This window comes from Temnothorax americanus, unplaced genomic scaffold, assembly GCF_048541705.1.
Source record: "Temnothorax americanus isolate GAGA-0224 unplaced genomic scaffold, ASM4854170v1 Scaffold7, whole genome shotgun sequence".
Classification (NCBI taxonomy): domain Eukaryota; kingdom Metazoa; phylum Arthropoda; class Insecta; order Hymenoptera; family Formicidae; genus Temnothorax; species Temnothorax americanus.
Genome location: NW_027509792.1, coordinates 5,790,799 through 5,810,775, shown reverse-complemented (window position 1 = coordinate 5,810,775; position 19,977 = coordinate 5,790,799). Strand labels below are relative to the sequence as shown.

General features: G+C 43.4%; 2 protein-coding genes and 1 long non-coding RNA gene across 6 annotated transcripts in view; 1 reads left to right on the top strand and 2 right to left on the bottom strand.

Moving 5' to 3' along the window:
• Window positions 1-1,704, bottom strand: part of Optix (optix) — a 47,652-nt gene extending 45,948 nt beyond the window's left edge. For 2 of the 4 annotated variants that reach the window (XM_077421776.1, XM_077421777.1), the window contains exon 1: window positions 297-1,704. In XM_077421776.1, coding sequence (XP_077277902.1) covers window positions 297-925 — 629 coding nt within the window. In that variant the 5' untranslated portion in view covers window positions 926-1,704. The remainder of the gene's footprint in view (window positions 1-296) is intronic. The other 2 variants (XM_077421778.1, XM_077421779.1) reach the window with 1 other exon arrangement.
• Window positions 1-19,977, top strand: part of LOC143906068 (uncharacterized) — a 193,815-nt gene that overhangs the window by 93,394 nt on the left and 80,444 nt on the right. The window lies entirely within an intron of this gene.
• Window positions 16,409-19,831, bottom strand: LOC143905970 (uncharacterized). The gene is made up of 4 exons (XM_077421662.1): window positions 18,934-19,831; window positions 18,196-18,552; window positions 17,450-18,051; window positions 16,409-16,976 (listed from the first exon to the last, which is right to left on the bottom strand). Exons 1-4 carry the CDS (start codon window positions 18,994-18,996, stop codon window positions 16,682-16,684), a joined length of 1,317 nt encoding a protein of 438 aa, XP_077277788.1. The 5' UTR covers window positions 18,997-19,831; the 3' UTR covers window positions 16,409-16,681.

Below are 19,977 nucleotides of genomic sequence, written 5' to 3'. Positions count from 1 at the left end.
ATTTCATTGTCCCGAAAAGTAAATATATTCTACTGGCCCGTTAAAGACTGGATAAATACGTATAATATTCCACCATTTATATAAAGTGTACTTCGTTAGAATCGTGTACCGTGTCGATCTATTTATTTTCGCGAAAAAAGGATATCGCGATTTGAACGAGTTTAACCATTCGGAATTTGACAAGTTGCTCGATAGAATTGCAACGGAAGCGTGATTTTTGTCGTTCGGGCGTTTATCAATTTTCTCAGCAGTTTCACCATTCCGGCTAAGGAAGAGGACTTAAATTTACGACACACCTGTTTTTCGCTGCAGCAGCGCGATCCCTTTGCCTTCTATTCTTGAACCAATTTCCAACTTGCGTCGGCGTGAGTCCCGTTGCTGCGGCCAGCTCTCTCTTCTTTCCCGGATTCGGATAAGGGTCCTGGAGGTACCATTCTCGGAGCAGCGATCTCGTTCTCTCTTTGAAGCAATGCGTCTTCTGCTCGCCATCCCAGATTGTCCTTGGTAATGGAAATTTCTTCCTTACGCGATATTTATCCACCGGACCCAGCGGTCGGCCGCGGAGTTTCTCGGCCTCCTGATAATGTGCCTCCAGCCACATCGCCTGCAGTTTACCGTGAGAGTCCTTGGTGAACTTATGCCTCTCCAGTATAGCGTAGAGCTCCCGATAATGTCCCGAGTGGAACGCCACGATGGCACGCGCTCTAAGAACAGCCTCGCTTTGATTCAATTCCTGAATGTTGGGATGAGCGACCGGAAGGCTCCATAGGAACCTGGCCAGCCTCTCGATGTCGCCGCTTTCTTCTAGGGTCTCGCAGACCGTTGCCACCTGACTGACGGAGAAAGATAAGGTTGGCAGGGCAAGGTACGGACAAGGTACAAGCGGACCGTTCGCGTTTGGCGGTGTGGTCCCAGCGGCGGACATCTTCCCGAAACGGTGATCCTCTCGCGATACACCAATTTTGGCTCTGCCTGTCTTCTTGGAGTATCGATGTCACCCGGTCTTGTCGCGGTTCAGGAAGCACGCGGCTCCGATTTATGCTTGCTCTTGGACCTTCTCATGATTCGTTGGAGTCACGCGCGGTACGCTCGCTCATTACAAACGTACGTGACGGTCACTGGGTGATTATCCACTTCACTATCGACACCACAGAATTCTAAAGTTCAAAAGTACAAACGGATCAGGTGTTCTGACATTTGGAGAGAGACGCGACAAGTTTTAATCTCTTACGAGATGAGAGAATTGCCCGAAAAACAATCGCCTCTGTTTCCACCGGTACTAAATTCTGAAAGCCTACATTAGCGATTCTCTCCCTCCCTTCCTTTTTGTTTTTCTCTCGCGCGCGTCGCGACACGTCACTAATTAATTTCGAAACAATCCCCGAAAGGCGGCACGTGGCAACGTCTGAATTGGAGCAGGATCGCGTTGTGAAGAGCTCCGATACCCATTGAAGATCGCTGTCAGGTGGGTTCGCGCAACCGTTCTCCAGGTCGCTCAGGTAACACCCACTAGGCCAGGCGCGCTGACGCTCTTCCACGTCGTGGGGATATCACGCGAGGCCGCTGTTGCCTGGATCGTATCGGATAGCAAACTGGTTTCGTTTACAAGCCGGCATCTCGGCACCGGCCCTACCCAGCATGATACGTTTGTACGCGCCCGTTGCAACCGGGCTGTCTCGCTGGCGCTCTAGACCTACCTCTACCTCTCTGTCTCGCTACTTCTACCACCGTCCAATCTTCGTGTAGGGGAATGGGCGAGGAAAAGAGACGGCGATAGACGGCATCGAGGGGGGGTCCAATGCACAGACCACGCCTACGAGGTACACCGGGATTGGCCGGATCCTATCCATGTAGCCATGGTAACCTTTCTTCGTCCTTCCGTTAGGCAGCATAGGGAGCTACAGTTGTGTCAGTTAATTATCCCTTCCACGTATAGCCGGACCGGTTATGCGATCCCCACTGCGAACGTTCTTCCACCACCATCGGCGCCCGCGGCACCTCTCACGGCGCCTCCCCTCACTGACAGGCGGAAAGGAAGCGAGACGAGGAGAGAGAGAGCGATCGATGTATCCTGCAGAATGTGGGACGGAGAGGTTGCTAGTTGTTCGCGTAGAGGGGTAGAACGACATGATCCCATGAGCTGCTGCTGTTTCTGCCGCCGTGACGCCACTGCTGCTGTTGCTTCTGTTGCTGTGATCTTGCGACGAACTGTTTTCGACGTTGGACTCGGTACCCGAGTGATAGCTGGATAAGATTGATAGGCTGCCAGCCATCCACTCTCAGACTAGGACGTTTACGTATTTCACTTACTTTTAGTTCATTCTTCTGTCGTGGGCAAATTTCTCAATGTTTCGTTCACTGATTTTGTTCGCTGATTTTGCTTCTTTATTACATTTACTCGGGGTTGGCAGATATTTTATCTAATATCGTTATTCTTTGTACGACGATTTATTTCACGGAGGATATTTCATTAAACTAACAAATCTATATATATAAAAAACAATCACTTGTTAGGTATTTTTATTATTTCAGAAATTAGAGTTTAGCGTTTTCGCTATAATAGTATTGATCATCAGCGAGAATATTCAACCCTATTAAAAAGCGTCAAGATTGTCATTGCTAAAGTATAACATACAACTTCCGTATGGAGAAGCCTTATATATTTATAATCGAGTAGCTCTCATATCTCAGACAGAGCGGCGACAGAAGTTAGCGTATTGAAGAATCGAGGGCGCGCGACGGCGCCGAAGACGTCTCCGTTTTATCGAACGCGCAGCCACCGTAGAAGCTTTAGTCTCGCGGTAGATATTCTGATTTTACTCTACTTTGGTCGTCTCAATGTAGCCCAGCAAATTTTATTTTAAACCTGCAACCTATACACGCGAATCCTAATAATTTGTTATATACATATACGAACTCGCGTGTATAAGAGGATTCAACTGTCACAAATGAAGATCATCCGAAAGTAGTTTAAAGATTCGCCCGAAAACTCTTTTGCAAGAAGTTTGAATTTTAGAAGCGCAACTGAGCGTAATGATCCTTCATCCATGTTAAAATTACTAAATGTTAATCTATACAGATATAAACGTGTATTTTCATGATTCTGTTGTACGTGCGAGTAATCACTAATCACTCCAGGTAAACAACGAGCGCGACCGTTAAATCTTTTGATCGATTCGCAGTAATGAAAAAGTAAACGTGGTTTCACCGCGGTGGATGACTCCTTCCGATTGCTCTCGTTTACGTTACCTCGACGGTCGTTCCGTTACACGACCGGCAACCGACAGCGGCTGCGATTGGTCAGGGTTAAATCGGATTACGGGGCGAGCGGGATTACCTCGAGTTTTTCGAAAGACACCATCCTATACCAGCGACTATGGTATAGTTCATGGGATGCGCTCCTATTTTTTCTCCTGATGCGATCCGTCATTCATCCGTCTACGTGACATCCGACATATGTTGTTTCTATACCTGGGTAGTGTTGTACCCCAAAAATTAATATTTTGATAGTTACAGTAAAACATTCCGCTATATGATCTATTCTACCTGCCATGAATATTTATTGAGAGTTCACAGATAATACCGTACCTGTGTCTATATATAGTCGATAGATTTATGTTTTATTTTTTGTTGTATATGTTTTTTGTTCTATTTTTGCACGCTTGACGAAAAAGTTTATTATATCTTTATCGTAAATTAATATTCTGAATAGACATATTATTTTCCCTACTTTAACATACCTCTATTGCAAACACGGATGTGATAGAAAATATTTTATTACGTGTGTCAACCACGCGACTTTTTTTTAACCCACGTGTTACACTTATTCTATATTTAGAGAGTGCAGTTTATTTGCACGGTCATAACTACATATTGGTGGATCTATATCGCGAGTCATCAGTATACGGTGTCGCGTTTCAGTAGAGATTTATCAACAATATTCGAAGTGTCGAAAATTGCAACGCTGCGAAGGATCAGATATGACATTTCGAGCAAGCCTGAACCAAAGCGGATGTAGAACTTAATCCGAAAATGTTGCTATATTGTTCGATGTCCACAATTTAAATCAGTATTTTTTTATATGTATATATATATTTTTTCTAATATAATTGCTGTAAAAAGTGACGCGTTTAATGGATGAAAATTAAATATAAATAAAAATTTTGAAAATTCAAAATTGCTTAAAAGTCGCACAAAAGTTACGAATCACTGCTCACGAATCTGTGTTGCTTTCGTTACTTTTGTTTATCTCGAAATTTATCTTTAAAAAAGGCTCCTATCGATGTTCATATTGTTATAAGGAAGAGTATAGTATCTGTAAAAACCTCCAACTGAGAGAAACAGCTTTAATGCAGCCGTCACAATCTATGTCTATTTCATCAATTGTTTAACTTTTTCTAAAGTAAATTACCTTTAGAAATTATTTTGGAAAATTAAGCATTTTGTAAAATTAAAATTACAATATTAATATTGTAAAATATAAGAAAAGCAATAAATATACTGCGTTTTTGCTTAAATATAGTACTCATCATAGAACTGCCGTATCTCTGCAGTTATATGATAGTGGTTTTACGGCAAGTAATACTTTTTATCTGAATAACGGTGCAGATACAGGTTTTTTGGTGTTAGGTGCCATATGCTTTATTTGCTTTGTTATTATGTCGTCCCTGCAATGTTAACCCAAAAATATTGGGAAAGAATATCTGCTGGAATATCTGCTACGTGAGTGAAAAGAAAAAGAGAACGAAGATAATCCAGTCAAAAATGTTCCAGTCAAATAGTGCGAAGATAATCCAGTCAAAATATTTTCGAAGAATATTATAAATCGGCACAATAAAAGCATAGGAAATGGCACGTTATGTAGCAGATTATCGTGAGGAGTGATCGTACCGATAAAATGGAACATTGTGGGTAGCTATTATCCATCAACTGATGGTTTCGTTCTATATCTGCATATTATTGCACAGACAATTGACACCTGAAATTTCTCCTATTTATCTCTCGCAACCTTTTGCATTTTTATCTCAGAGTTCTCAGACGAAAGTGCAGCGCAGACAAAAGTATGGCGTTTTACAATATTGTTTCTAACGATATATAATTAATTTTGTATAGTATATATTAGTTGTGAATAGCGCCAGAGAGATAGGATCTATATAAAAATCTGTGTGCAATTGCCAGATGTCAAGGCCCGTGAAACGATGCATAATGCATAAATGCGATCGTGAAAGTGGCCGAGCTGCAACAGCAGCAGCGACGGACAACTCCGGCGCTTTAATGGTGTCACACCGTCGAGTCTTTAATGATCTCTCGGCGCTCGCGCCCGGTGCGATTAATAAACGCGCAATGGACAGATACCGAAGGTCGTGGCGTGCACATGCCTACGGGATACGGACTCTCGTCGATAATGGATTACGGTCTCGCGCGGGATATAATAGAATATTGGGCGCGGAATAGCTCACAGATAAATGTCGCGATAACGACAGGTAGGCCGCGGGTATTACACCGCTCCATCATCCGTCCCACCCTCGATTACGCGGATCGATCTATCGCGTGCAGGGGTCGTTTGTTTGCCGACCCCGCGGAGGTCTTCTCCCCAAAACAAATGATTCCGTCGCATGGCAGCCATTTTATACTTTCTCGCCGCGTTCTTTCGTTCATTCTACCTTGCCTTCCCTTCCTCCATCGTACCCGCGACCGTTTTTCCTCGTCGCCGGTAGCATCGTAGCACCACCGATTTTCACATGGCGCATGGGGTTCGCCAGTGGTTCTAAGCGGAAACATTTGTCGGCCTTACGGGATGCGAGAGAGGAATAAGAGAGAGACGGGGTACCGTGGGTGGGTATTGTGGCGAGACCGGGCGAGAGGTTGTGCCTTCCATTGAATTCCTCATCTGGCGGCGGCTATTACTTTCCGCGATGAGAACTGTCAAGAGGGAATCGTTACACGCCGGTAGATTAATCGCCGCCGGGAAACCGAGCAGGAGAGGCGGTCGCGAACCCTTGTTCCTGCGCGTTCTATGGCGCGCTCCGTGAACGCGCGTTTTACATGGCTTCGCGCTATCGTCGCTGAACGTTATCGCCGCTGTCATTCAGCCGATTACGTCGGATCGACTGCACGGCGGAATGCAACTGCGCATTCTTGACTCTCTCGGCGGATTAGAAGCGCGATTCGCCGCATGAAAGCGATGAATGTCTCTAAATAACGCAACCAATCCACACCGCGACTGCGACTTTACGTAGCGAACCGTGCGGTAATTGCGCGTCGAGTTATTCAAAAGTTAAAAAGAAGCATATAATTGCTCGTCACACGCGCACTTAACGGCTAAGCAGGATGAAGGAATTCGTGTAAATACCTTGTAAATTGTGATCAAGTCTGACGTGGAAAGTGCGGGGTCATTCATCGAAATCTTTCAAAATAATAATAGTGTAAACATAATGGATTCATATACGCCAAGCGTCGATCTTATCGCGAAAGAAATTAACACTCGTGTATTGCTCTAGCTTGCCGCACTTCATAACTATGCTATTTCAACATTTTCGTTTTTTCTTTATTATTCGATTTCTCATGCTATTTTGAAGCTCGAGCCGTCGTTTATTGCCACTTTGCGCTTTTACATATTCATGTAACTTATTTGTCGCATTAATAAAATGTTTTAATATAATACTTTTATTTAGTTATGCACTACTACCGTTTTATTTTAAATTGTTATCCATTTTTTTAATTCAATTTTTTACATTTCTGGATCGTTTAACCGGATGTTGGCGTTGCTCTCCGAAGAGGTGGACCTTCAACTATCCTGCAAGTTGTATATATTTCTTCTTCTTTTGAAAAGACTAAAATTCTACTAAATGTTTGAAATTTTCTTCTGACTCTATTGTCTTCTCTTATGTTAGCACTGATAGCTGAAATCTAAGATCTTTATGTATAATCTACGCTTGAAAAATAAGTGTTCCACTATACCTCTGCTATTTGGAGCAGTGGGTCTCCTTTCGACATTTGCCAATAGATTTATTATACTATTATATATAACCCGGTTTTGCGTGTCGCAGATTCAAGTATTAAGATCATTCCCGCTTAAGTATACCGTCGATATACGTCAATTTTTTCGTGACGTTCCGATCTCGTCGAACAGCCGTGTATGTACATATACGTGTCGTCGATTATCAATTGATACCGTCGATATTGTGATCGCGAACGAACACGCCGGACGGGTTGCGGCGGAATTATTTATCGGTCTCCGCGGGTAAACGGCTTACGGGTCGTAAAAATCGCCGAGCTCTGGCGCCGAGAGTGCAAATTGGCGGTGCAAGCAGGTCGATTTTATCGAACGTAAGCTCGCCATTGTGACGTGCGCGCGTGCAAGCCTCCTCGTTTGTGCCATCCGAGTACCGAGAGCTCGCAGCGCTCATACGAGGCCCGTTGCAACGGGAACGTTGCTGGCAGAAGGGGGAAGGAACGAGACGTATCGTTGTGGGATAATCCTCCTCTGCTCGGTGCGGACTACGGGTTGCCCGCGCCTAATATGGCGGCTTTATTATTTAACGTGCGTCTAATGGGGAGTTTCTTGTCCCGCAGCCTCGTTGCGACGTATCACGCATTGTACGGGCTCGTGGTGCTCGTAGTTGGGTTCGCAGTTGAGCGAGACCGAGCCGGCTCTTTATGCTTCGTCGTGTTTTCTTTTTTGCTTCCTTTTTCTTTCGTTCTTTTTTTTTTGCTTTATTCGAGTCGACAGGTTCTCTTTCGCGACATGTAACTGTACGCGCTTATAATTACTCTATGATACATTTCCACGTGTGTCATTCTGGTTATCGATTATTGTAATAGAAATTTTCTATTACACAATTCGTAATTGTATAATACCACACGCTATAGCTATCTAATTTAAATGTACATATTGTCACTTTATAAATACGAAGTTATACGTGTAGTTGCAATTGGATTAAAGAGAATATGGTGACCAGAAACTTTTCAGCTAATTTCATAAAGTCGCTACGGGCAATCTATTTTTTTTTTAATTAATATTTTTAGTATGAATTCTTGGCGTTAGATGTACGGCGCTAAAGACAGAATCACCTGTCTAGTTAGAGATTGAGAAGTTACATTCAACACATTCACGTCGCGCCTCGCTGCCTCGTCGAGAGGCATCCGGACATCACACTGCGGAACAGTTGTCCTATTATTTTCCTGACGGTCCTTCGCGCAAGTTGCCTCCTATCGTCAGCGATCTGCCAACGGTACGGTGACGTTCTCTTGGAACAGAGTCGGCTGGCGTTCGACAGGAAGTTGCCGTAGATCCGACAATCAACCGAAATTCACCAGTCAAAAAATCAATTTTCGGAAAGCCGCAGATCGCTTGTCACACACAGCGACCGGCGCCAGCGGGGAAGCTCCCTCCTCGGGGTGTGTGTTTACAGAGGATCCACTCGGTGTGTAGTCTCGAGGATGAAATTTAAGGTTCCGAAAGAAGGATGAGGAAGAGGAAGATTGTAGGGTTTTCGGGGGAGGGAGGGGTGCAGAAAAACCTGACTGAAAGAGATTGGGGGAGGCGGCGACGGACCCGCTGGATGACAGGACTCATCTGCGCGATGGCGCCATGGCCATTTGTTTGTTTTACTTTTCTGGGCCAGACCCGGCTTCTATAACCCGACCGATCCTCCTCCTTCTCTTCCTATGGACGTAACCGTGGGTTAATGAGGTCGTTAACAAGGGTCCCACTAATTCCGCTATATCCTTAGTCGGAGGCTGCGTCTTCTCCCCTCTGAGATAATATCGCGCCTCATTGCGGCCGCTAGTGATTTCGGAGCACTTTATAGACACCACCATGAATATCGAGAGTGCGGCTAATGTTGCCGACTGCGTGATTGTTTTATGCGTGTGTGCGTTGGATTTGTTTCGCCAATATTTGCCTTACGATAGTAGCAGTGCGCACGTGCCGACATCGTATAATTTAATAAAGTAACGAATTCTCGGCGTCATCGTGCGTGTGAAAGATCAAGCGACTGAAAATCAAGTGACTTGGTGATTAATTTCGTGTCGATGTCGAAATCGCTTTTCGTCGAGAGCTCTCTAATGGGATTAATTTCATTTGATTCACCGAAACGAAAGCGCCACAGAGATTACACCGTCAACTTTCATCGCGCCCTTTAAAAAATTCGATTGCGCGTCGATCCGCCGTGGAAAAATCTTTCGTCGCGGGCGCTCGTCAGAACGTTAAACGAGCTGACAGAGAAAATATAGTTCGCGCAAAGCGAATTTATTAAAAAAAATTTTTCCCGCCGCGCGCGCGTTATAGCCCGTCCGTACGTTCGTCTACCACGCACATTTTTACCGCGGCGGGAAAAATCTCATCGCCCACTTTATATTCAAAATAGAAGAGATTCGCGCCGACAGGCTTTTCCAATGCTTCTCTTTCAGCTGGATATTCCTCGGGAGAGCCTGCTACACGTCGATTAAACGTTTCGCACATTTTCCGCTGCGATCTCCCTCCGCCTCTCTTTCTCTTCCTCTCCTTTGTCTTCTTCTTCCCTTTCTTCGCCCTTGATATTCTTCCCCTGCTGTCGCTTTCCTATATGCACTTCGCACTTTGCTCTTTTTGACGCGTACATTTTTCTCTCGTTTTCTACCCCGTCTTCCTCGTTTTTTCCGTCTTTCGTGACACTTTTGATCTCTGTTCCCTGTCGCTTTACTTCTCTCTCTTTCTCCCGGTTGCCTCTTCACTCTCCGCATCCGATTTTCTGCCATCCGCTCCGCAGTTCTCCCTTGTTCTCCGTCGACATCTCATTATTATTTTTCGCACAGTTTGCCCACGCATGCCGTCGCTCGACCGGCCGATAAAATTTCTCGCGATATTGTGTTTGGCATTATCGCAATCATGAACGTGCGCGTACGCCGCCCTCTCGTAACCCCCTCCATCCTCCCTGTGCGTTTCCGGGAGCGCGTACGCGCTATTCCGAATTTATATCGCGCTTTTAACAGCCGACGCCTCCGCCGTAATTTTGTACTCGCGCGCAAAGCCGGTCGACCAAAACGCCGCGGCAAAACGGCCGCGACATATGTATGTAATGTTGAATTTCGCCCGAAATGCGCGAGAAGAATGCACCGTAATGCAGCGATAATTCCATGAACCGTTGGCGATTTTGCGAGGTGGGGAATTTGCAGCCGCAACCGACCCGTTCGTGCATAAGATACGTAATCGCGGAGAGCAAATAGGCGTGAGATGTATCGATGATTTTACTGATTTTAGTATATATAATGAATTTAACCGCAGCGAGAATTCCTTCCGAGTTTGTTATGAAAAAATTTAGTGGGAAATCACATCGGCGATCACGTAGGGAGAAAATCGCCACAAATGCGAATTCAGAATTACAATATGTGCGGTACGATGGATATTTAGTTTCTCTCTCTTGTCACGGTAGTAGATTGAATCCGTATGAATTTGGATATTGTAATTTTTGAAAGTGCATTAATCGCCGTGTAAAATGGAGCGTCATCTGCACATTTTGTACGCGATCACGCTGTACGATAAATATTTTTAATTTGACACTTGTGACGTATGAATTGTGGGACTACGAACCCCCTTCACGTTTACCCATGAATGAAGTCTATTGTCGCGCGCGATGTATTTTCGTGCGCTATCTGCGGGGCGCGGGCGGCGCGAAAAAAAAGTCACGCTCGCGACTAAATGCACTCCGTGACCGTTCTATTCCTGCTGTCTTCGGGGGTGGCGCTCGTCAATCTGTGGGACGTCAAGTTGCCGACTGCAACGGCGCCACGAAGAAGAAAACGATGATGAAGAAGCGCAGGAAGTGCCCGGGAACTCGATATCGCCCCGGGGCAAATACGTTTCCTCCGGGCTGTTTGTTATGTTACATCTTAGCCCGGCGAATGGGTGGCCTTTTAAAACGCATCGTTGTCACTTTCGAGCACTGCAGAATGCCTTTTTTTTTCACTCTCGTAGGTATAGGGAGCACTGATCTCACGAAAATTTGCGCGCGTCTCTGCGTGCCCGGATTCCGACTCGCGAAATGATTTTCACCGGATGTAGCTTATAAAATGTCTTTTTTCGTTTTTCGAACTTTTAACGAAGTTTTCGCCAAGATCTACCGATTTCACGATCTACCAATCGATCCCTATCTAGCTCATAAAATTTATTTTTTTATTTATTAGAATTTTTAATAGTTATTTTCAAGATTTTGTGAGAAATAAAACGTATTTAATACGATGTGCAGATAACTGCTTAGTCTTCTTATTTTTGATGACAATTCATTGTATATCTACGGAAAAAAGGTAAAAAAAATAAAATATGTTACCATGAAATATTATCCTATTTTACTTTAACTGCGGGTATACGAGTTTGAAAAGCTATCAGTATACCTCTCGATTTCACCAAATGATCTTTAACATGTGCGGTTTGTGTAAAACTGTGCGAGGACAGGTCTCTCTGTTGCATCTCAGGTCGAGAACTTAGGCAACAGACAAAAGAACAATAAATTATAAGACGGGAAGGGCATAGCTTGCAGACTTCTTCCGGTAATAACGACATTTGAAACTTGAAAGTAATTACGGATCATGGTTTGGGTCCCAACGTAAAGTTGAAAAGAAGCGAACGTGACTAACGCCGCATTCCGGGATGAGCGATTCTGGTCCTTCGCATTTTCTTTCGCTCTTATGAAATAGGCAAAGACCGTATTATTTTGCCACTTTATTTTTTAGATTTAGGATAACATTTTTATTTTTTTTAACTGACTATTCTTAAGTTATGTGTCAGCTTAAACAATAACTTGTAAACTGCTGTTTCGCGGTACAACCTCCATAGATTTTCGCTTTCTGGAAGAAGAATTTGAAAAAATTGTTTCTCTCAAAAATAATTTTTTATTTGTCTGAAATTTCTAGATTTTTGGGACAAAAATCGAGAATCGAGAGAGTTTACAATAGGACAATAGGCAATATATGAGTATTTGTTTATCTAATGTCTTGGATAATATAATCATGAATTATACAGTCAGATTTAGATCTTCAGTCCGTTTCAAAAGTTAGAAAAGTAACTGGTCAGTATTTTTACATTCGAAAAGCGTATTTTGTCCATTCTCATCTATTGTGAATAGACGTGGCGAATAGACGTTCTCTCACGGGACGAGATCGAAAGATCGAGGTATTGATCGTAAGCGGCTTGGTTTTTGGGGGCTCTCCTTTTGTGTGCACGATCGGCTATTGGCTACGCTCGTAAGTTCACACCTTGGCATAATCGGTATGTTCCGACGAGCGGGACACATTTGGCAACTATTACGGCCATGACACTTACACCCCACAGCACGGTCTTTCTTTCGTCCGAAAGACGACCATTCAAAAATACCTATACACCCCATCAGAGTTGCGAATGCACGTGAACAGAGCGCCCTGCGAGCCTGGATCATTGTCGTATCCCCCCTTGTTTCTCATTATACACCATGTCTTATTTTGCCTTGTTAATATGACATCAAGACAACGAAAATAAATAAAGAAAATAGGATTATTATTAGTATCGCTTTATCATATAGACATTAGAGCATAGACTCGGATGAGCTACTTTAATTTAATCATTTAATTTGGCGATGCGCAGTAAGCGAGCAAAGTTTTTCGTGCTCTTTATATATTTATAAATATTAAATTTCCCTTTTAACAACAAATCGCTACGTTATATGTAAATGTGAAACGGGAAGGGTCCTCCTGATTTGCCATTTAAATCCTTATCCCGCGAGAAACTTGTCGAACTCTTACGTGCGAAAAGCCTTCTGCTTTTCGTTAGCTGTATACGCACGCACGCACGCACTCACGCATTCACTCTCTCACTTTCTCATTCACGCACTAACACGCGCGCGTTAACGCGCGTGTGGTGTGCAGCTCGTGTATACGGGGGTTCCATAATATAAGTTCATCGCGGGCGCGCTGATGCGTACGTAATCCCGTGGTGCTTACCGATAGCATCACCAGGGTTTTATTTTCATTATTCATTTGTTCGGCCTCTCCCCATAGACGGACTCGGAAAGCTTACACGTATAACCCCATGTTTTTACGTCGGTTTAATCAGATAAAACCCTGCCGGCGAAAATCGGCGGGCGCTCCGCGGCATGCGGCGGCCGCGCAAAACGTGCGTTTGGACGCGGACGCTCGTAAAGCGCAATACGGTTTAACGTGTAACGAAGACAGATGTCCGTTACGTATATTGATATGGTAAGAGGTAAGACCATGTCGCGTATCATCGATGAGTTGCTGAAGTGGGTTGTCAATTATTTGAGCGAGATGCAGTTCCTGAACAAATTGAAAATTTCTCATTAATATCAATGCAATCAAAATTATCTCACCTCACGTGTCTATACTGCATCGTATAATATCCTATTATCGAACGTGCGAAATAAAGCTCTTTCTCGCGATCGATAATTATTCTTTGTCTTACGTTAATTGAAACAGTGTGATATTAAGCGCGATATTTATGCGGTGCTATACGCTCGCAGCGGCGTGGTTTTTTTCCGCGTGTATACACCGCGAGACTTCATCAAATTCTTTAATTACCGAGTGAAGGATGATGTAGGAAGCGTGAGAGTCGCCGCCGGAAGGGCGGGAGAGAAGAAGCGAGGAGAAATAAGAGGAACGTAATTAAGGGATTAGCTTAGTTAATGCAGACGCTCTGGCTTAACGAATCGTAATGTAGAGGGCTGTTACAAAAATATGTTTCGCCGAGCGCCAAGTCAGCCCGCGCTTGATTAACGAAGTGCATGTCTCGGGAAATTTTCCTGTTGTTCAGAAAAACTTACGTTCATGTGTAAGTGAAAAAAAAAAAAGTAAAAAGTAAAACCGCATGCGTGCATAGCACTCGGATGTACGGTACGGAACGCTTTAATAAATGGTGATTAGATTAGAAGTATGCCATGCTTAAATTTTATATAAAACATGAGATATTTTTTATACATTGAAATATTTCATTAATAATTTATATTTTTTTGATATTCGTTACAATTTAGTGGGATGAAAATGTAATTTAACACACAGTCTGGTTAGAGCGGGATCTATACTCGACAAAATGCTTATACAATCCGTTTAATTTTCAAGCGCAGAGGGATATTGGTTGTCCCAAGGTGTCGATATATATCGTTTGGCTAAATACTCGGGAGCAAGTATCTCCGGGCCGTCATCGGGTACGGGCAATATCGCCCACGCTGTTTTTCCAACAAAACGCCACCGCACGGTTATCCGGGCGTCTTAAGACTCGGGGATAGGATCTTCTTCACGGGCCCGAAACACGATATTCCCCGATATGGACCATGGTCTGCCCACGCGTTTCGCATTGACCTTTTAAAATTCGCCTCCGCACGCTCTCGTCGCGATCTGTCTCGTGTGCTGGTAGGCGGTGTATTATTTTTCCACCGGCTCTCGCCAAATTGGCTTGCACGGAATCTCAAATTACGAACATTCGACACCGCCGCGCGAGGAAGGTAGAATCTCTATCGTTCATTCCTCCTCCTCCTTCTCCTCCTACTATCGAAACCTACCCCTCGTTCCCTGTGGTTTATGCCTGCTCTCTCTGGTATGGTGGAAAAAATATTCCACAATGTTCAATCGCTTTGCTCGTACTCCGGCTGGAAAATGCGGAGTTCTCGCCAGTTCAAATTGATGTTCCAATGTATAAAAAGATATACGCGTTTGAAAAGCGGCGATGTTTTTCTCGTTAATAGAGATTGAATTAAGTCCGAGACAAATGCGATTTTTCAGATAAACTGAGCTAATACTTAAATAGTGGTGCAAACGTATATAAATAACCAATGTTTTTAAATTTAAACTCTTATATGTGTATAAGAATTTTGACATAACTCAAAATTATATTACGTTTTATAAAGGGTAATTAAACTTGCTCTTTCATAAATTCTTTTACAGTAAAAAGATAATAAAAAGATAAACTTATTTGCACAATAAAAAAGTATTTAAAAAAACAAGTAAATTAATAGCGATAAAGTGATATCAGAGAGAAACAGGCATATATTCTACACCTGTCGTTCACATATACCGGAAAAAGGCGTGTCGTTATGAAATTAAGAGCAGAACTACATACTTGCGGGCATGTAAACCCAACATGCAGAGTTATTGTAATCGGGGGCTTCCGTTCGACGGAAGGCGCGGCGCATCTCTTCCTCAGTGATTTCTTGCACTCCTCTCTTTGCATGTTGTGACTCCCCCGGTAATACGACATCCTCGCTCATGGGAATGGGGGGGGGCTCTCTATCTTTCTGCTCGGGCGTAACCCAATAGGTTCTCCCATAGGAAGATCATACTTCGATACAAAGGCTGATCGCTACATCGCACGCGATCACGGTGCACGTCACGTAAACTGACGATCTTCATAGCACCATTTGCTGGCTCATCGCATAACACGCCAATATTGCGTCCCTTCTTGGAACGGAACGCGTAACGCCCTACACTTTAACGTTTCATCAACGACCGGTATATATAGGCGAGTGCATATACGAAAGTGCCTGATGGGAATCGCGAGCATGACGGTCGTCATTGTGACGCAAGAACGGATCGTTATGTTGAAATAAGCATCTAATGTAGACCGCGAGCGTGATTAAAAAAATATTTCTTTCTGATGCACCGTACAATATATAGGCCATCGATAAACCCACAAAGCATAATTTCCTTCTTACGTTTTGCGGAGAGGTTTTAGACTTCGATCATTAATAAAATCTGTTCTTCAGAGCGAACGATACTCGAGAAATATCTTTTATTATTTTCTGACGATGGTAACGTCGGAACAAAACGCATTCAGAGGGTTGACTTCGATTGTGAAAAAGGCTCTTTTTGCCCGTCAATCGGAAGGTTATACCGCGAGCGGAACCCGTTCTGGTAGAATCTCGTAGCATTTCAATTAGTTGTGCGTGCGCGTTTCTCAAGATGCCACGCACGATAATTCGTGCGTACGGCCACGCGTTGCCGCGTCGTTACGCGGAAGAGAGGATCTTGCCGTCATTCAGGGCAAATGAGCCATTGCGTTCTTTGTATCCGCTTTTCTTTTGTGCCACGGCAACGGACGCACCGCGCGCCGTGTGGAACAAAGGTAAAGGGGTTTTCAAAATGCGCCGATTCTTACCGGCAGAAAAAAAAGAGGCACGGATGTTTTTATTCTACCACAGAAGTTTCAGTTTTTATTGTCGGACACTGGGGAATGCCGTTCAAATACTCGAATGCTCGATCATTCGTGTTTACGAGGCATGAGAGACTATTTTCGTTCGATCATAATTCACTTTGATATACTTGGGTAACGCAACAATTTGTCATAGGAATCAAATTCTGTGAAACTGATTATTGTAACTTTCGAATATTTTTAATCTTATCATTAAAATGTTTGTAACGATATAAGATTAAGCGGTTTCAAAAAAACCTGATTTCCACATCATTTACTTAAATCAACGTTTGTTCTTATTTACATCTTGCAAATCGACATTATCCGCTAATATGAAAAAGAAAATAACAGGGCAATCTTTTAGGACGACTTCGTCGTGTGGTCATCGCAATTACACTATATATTATTACAAAGTAACCGTTACAACAACGCTTTTCGAAAAAAGACTCGCTGAAACGTCGGCTGTTAGTCCGACGATTTTTCCGCCCGGTCGTCTGTGTTGTTCTTTCTCTTTCCAATTTCAATTTGGCTTCATTCTTCGTTGCGTTCGTGCGTCTCGGACACCGCCAGTATTCGGACCAGATCATTGTTCGACTCGACGACGTTCTTGTACGTGACGGTATCCCCGTTCCTTCCCTTGAAGCTCCATTGGCTTATTGGCCGTTTGAGGAGAACCAAGACCGCGGCGATGATCACGGCAACGATCAATATCGAGAGGCCCGTCCATAGGACCGGATAGATTACCGACGAGTCGTATTCGCATTGCAGCTCGTGGCTCGGTATTTCAGCCAGAAGCTTGGCGTGGTGCCGATCCGGTGCGTGACATCTGTCATACAAGTTTAACAAAGTGGTCGATTATATCTCTGTATTCGCGATATCTTTCAGCGATAAAATATAAGTAGTTAAAAATGCACTGCGGCAGCAATATTTACATTTTTTTTTACATCGCGCTGAGATAAGGAACTTTATAAAAAGATCGAATTTATTATTAATCAAGCAGTGTGATCTCGTGATAATAGAAAACGAATTTCTCTTCATAGAAATTCTCGAGACATCTGAAGAAATAAAGCTGAAGCTTGACGAACAGTGCGTGATGCGATATTGCCGTCATGTCATTTTACAACATATTTTTATCGAGATGTAAAAGAGATATATTTATGATATTTATTAAAGGAATATTATAAATAATCGAAATAAATTCAAGAAAGCGGATATTAAAAACTCTAATTTGCTTTGCCTTTAATCGATATCGGTAGCAACTCGTACCAACCGAGAGTAACGTCTTCGTCGATATTTTACCTGATGTTCCGACTAAGATTCTTGGTCGAATTCAACAAGCCAATCCATTCCAACTTGCAGTCGCACTTCCAAGGATTGTTCCCCAATTCGACAACGGGTGTCCGTTGCACCAAGGGACGCAGATCGACACCCAGAGTTTCGAGACCGCACTCTTTTATCGAAAGGCGTTGCAACCGTGGCAACACGATGCCGATCTGCGACCAAAGCTTAAGCTCGACTAGCCGTTTGCAACCGATCAACGATAACGTCTCCAGGCTGGCCAGGTTCTCAAGATCGTTCAGCGCCAGTGATGTCAAGTTTGGCATGTGGTTTAGCCGCAACTCTCGTAACTGCGGTAGATACAAGTTTTCGAGGCTTATCACTTGCGTGCCAGATAAATCCAACTCCTGTAAGCTTATCGGTAACAGAGGTATCACGCTGATTGGATTCCAGGATAGGTCTAAGGTCGACAAGTTCGTCAAGGTTTTGAAGAAGTCCGACGAGAAGTACGGCGCGGATATGTTTCTCAAGTCGAGGTGTTTCAACGCCCTTAAATTCCAAAATGCGCTTTCGTGTATCCCATCCCCTATGGGATTATGGGATAAAGATAAATATTCGAGAACCTGAAAAAAAAATTGCCGAATTGTGTGATGTAGCGACGGATGTGTGCGAAGCGGCAAAAAACCGATAATTTGTTCCTTCACGGATAGTTTCCGTGAAAAAATTCCAAATGCTTAGGAGAAGATTGGAAAATTCCATAAAGTTACCGTTAGGTGTTGTAACATGGTCTCGTTGACGACGGTGAGCTTGTTGAAAGAAAGATCTAGTATCTTCAGTTTCGGTATCCGGTCGTTGAGAGCATTATCGTCGATGTATTCTAGTTTATTGCGGCTCACGTTTAACGTTTGCAGATTATATTCTTCTTTGCATAGGAAAAAAAATCGCTGAAGGTGGTTCTGAGACAAGTCCAGCGTTCTCAGTGTTCCTAGATTGGTAGAGCAGTCTAGAAAACTGTCAAATTCGTTCCCTCTTAGATTGAGGTCTGTCACTTCCTGTAGATTGATCTGGGTCTGCACTCTCACGAAAAAATCTTCCTTTTTCAATTTCCGAAATGAGAGGTCAATCTGCAACGCAAACCCCTTTTTTCATATTTTACAGTTATTCGAACACGTGCGCGATCAAACGAGAATTGACACTATTGAAACTCATCGTTAATTTAATAGCGTTTTGCATATATTTATATCAAAAATAAAAAAGAGAATTTTCGCGAAATATAATTTTAGAGTGCGAGTTTAGTGCGTTTAAATCACGGAAGGCGATTGTTCCCGACAAGAAAATGACAAAATTTAAGAAAGCGATAAGCTGATACTCGACCGGAAACTGATATTCGCGACACAAATGACGAAAGTGTCATGAATGTCCCGGAAAATCATGAAATGTTCACGAGCGACCGATCTGATTAGAAGAACCGAAAGGAACTACCGCGAAATTAAGAACCAACCCACCGTTATTGATGAGACGAACGAAACGACGATGACGAAAAATGCGAGCGATCCGATCCACATCATGATAGGTGTTAGTTATTTGACTAGTCGATTTTTGAGGCGTTTAGATCTCCGATCCACTCGATCGACCACCGATCGTCCGATCGCAGGTCCACGTAGCGCGAACTATGCTTCCCGCACCGCGATCCGATGGAATGGCAACGAATTCATCCGACACTCTCGCAGAAGATTGTAGTGCCGAATTAAGAGGGGGGTAGAAGAGTTAATTGCATTATAATGCACTCCGCACTTCGATTAGCAACACACATACGCCTCTGGTTAATCCATGTTGTTCCAAATCGCAATTTTTCATTTCATCCCGAGAGACGAGAATTTTCCTCGTTGTCTAATTTTGAAATTATATCATCACATTAATGTAATGATGATAGAGATGTTTTCGCTTCGCATTCGTGCGTACAAATCGATAACGAAATTCTGTATGAAATTATAATTCAGTTAGCAGATAATGCTTAGCTATACTTATACCTTTGTATGCAGGTAAAAATCAATAAGATTTGTACGTAATGGAATTCACGTATTGGCTATGATTCCGTTGACAAATATATATATATATATATTTTTTTTAAATAAAATGAGACAGTCGGCGCCGCGAGAGTCGCGGCGGTAATTTAATCCGCGTCCGGTCAGAAGTTCAGAATCGTCGAGGCTAACGCACCGCTTTCTGATAAACTAGCGATTACGCGAGTCGCGCCCATCGTAAATTCGTCCCGGCCCCCGGTCAGCGATTGTCTTTCCACCACAAATTAATCGCGAATATTTTTTCAATTATTAAGCGACGTTCGAGCAATATCTCCGTATTCGTGAGATTTATGGAGCGTTAGAATGTGACGAGTTAGCGTTGCTTTTTGCGACAAGACTCGCGTCCGAAAGACGTTAACATATTTGCTCTGCCATGCTTCGGAAAATAAAAATACGGACTAAGAGCGATAAACCTCGCTCTCTGTCACCGCGCGTCTAACGGCGATAATGTTGCTCATGCGTCTC

Coding starts and splice junctions, on each gene's coding strand:
- LOC143905970 (XM_077421662.1), bottom strand. CDS start 18,996: ATGATGTGGATCGGATCGCTCGCATTTTTCGTCATCGTCGTTTCGTTC. Junction 18,052..18,195: donor CCATGTTACAACACCTAACG/GTAACTTTATGG, acceptor TTTTTTTTTCAG/GTTCTCGAATATTTATCTTT. Junction 16,977..17,449: donor AATCTTAGTCGGAACATCAG/GTAAAATATCGA, acceptor CTTGTATGACAG/ATGTCACGCACCGGATCGGC.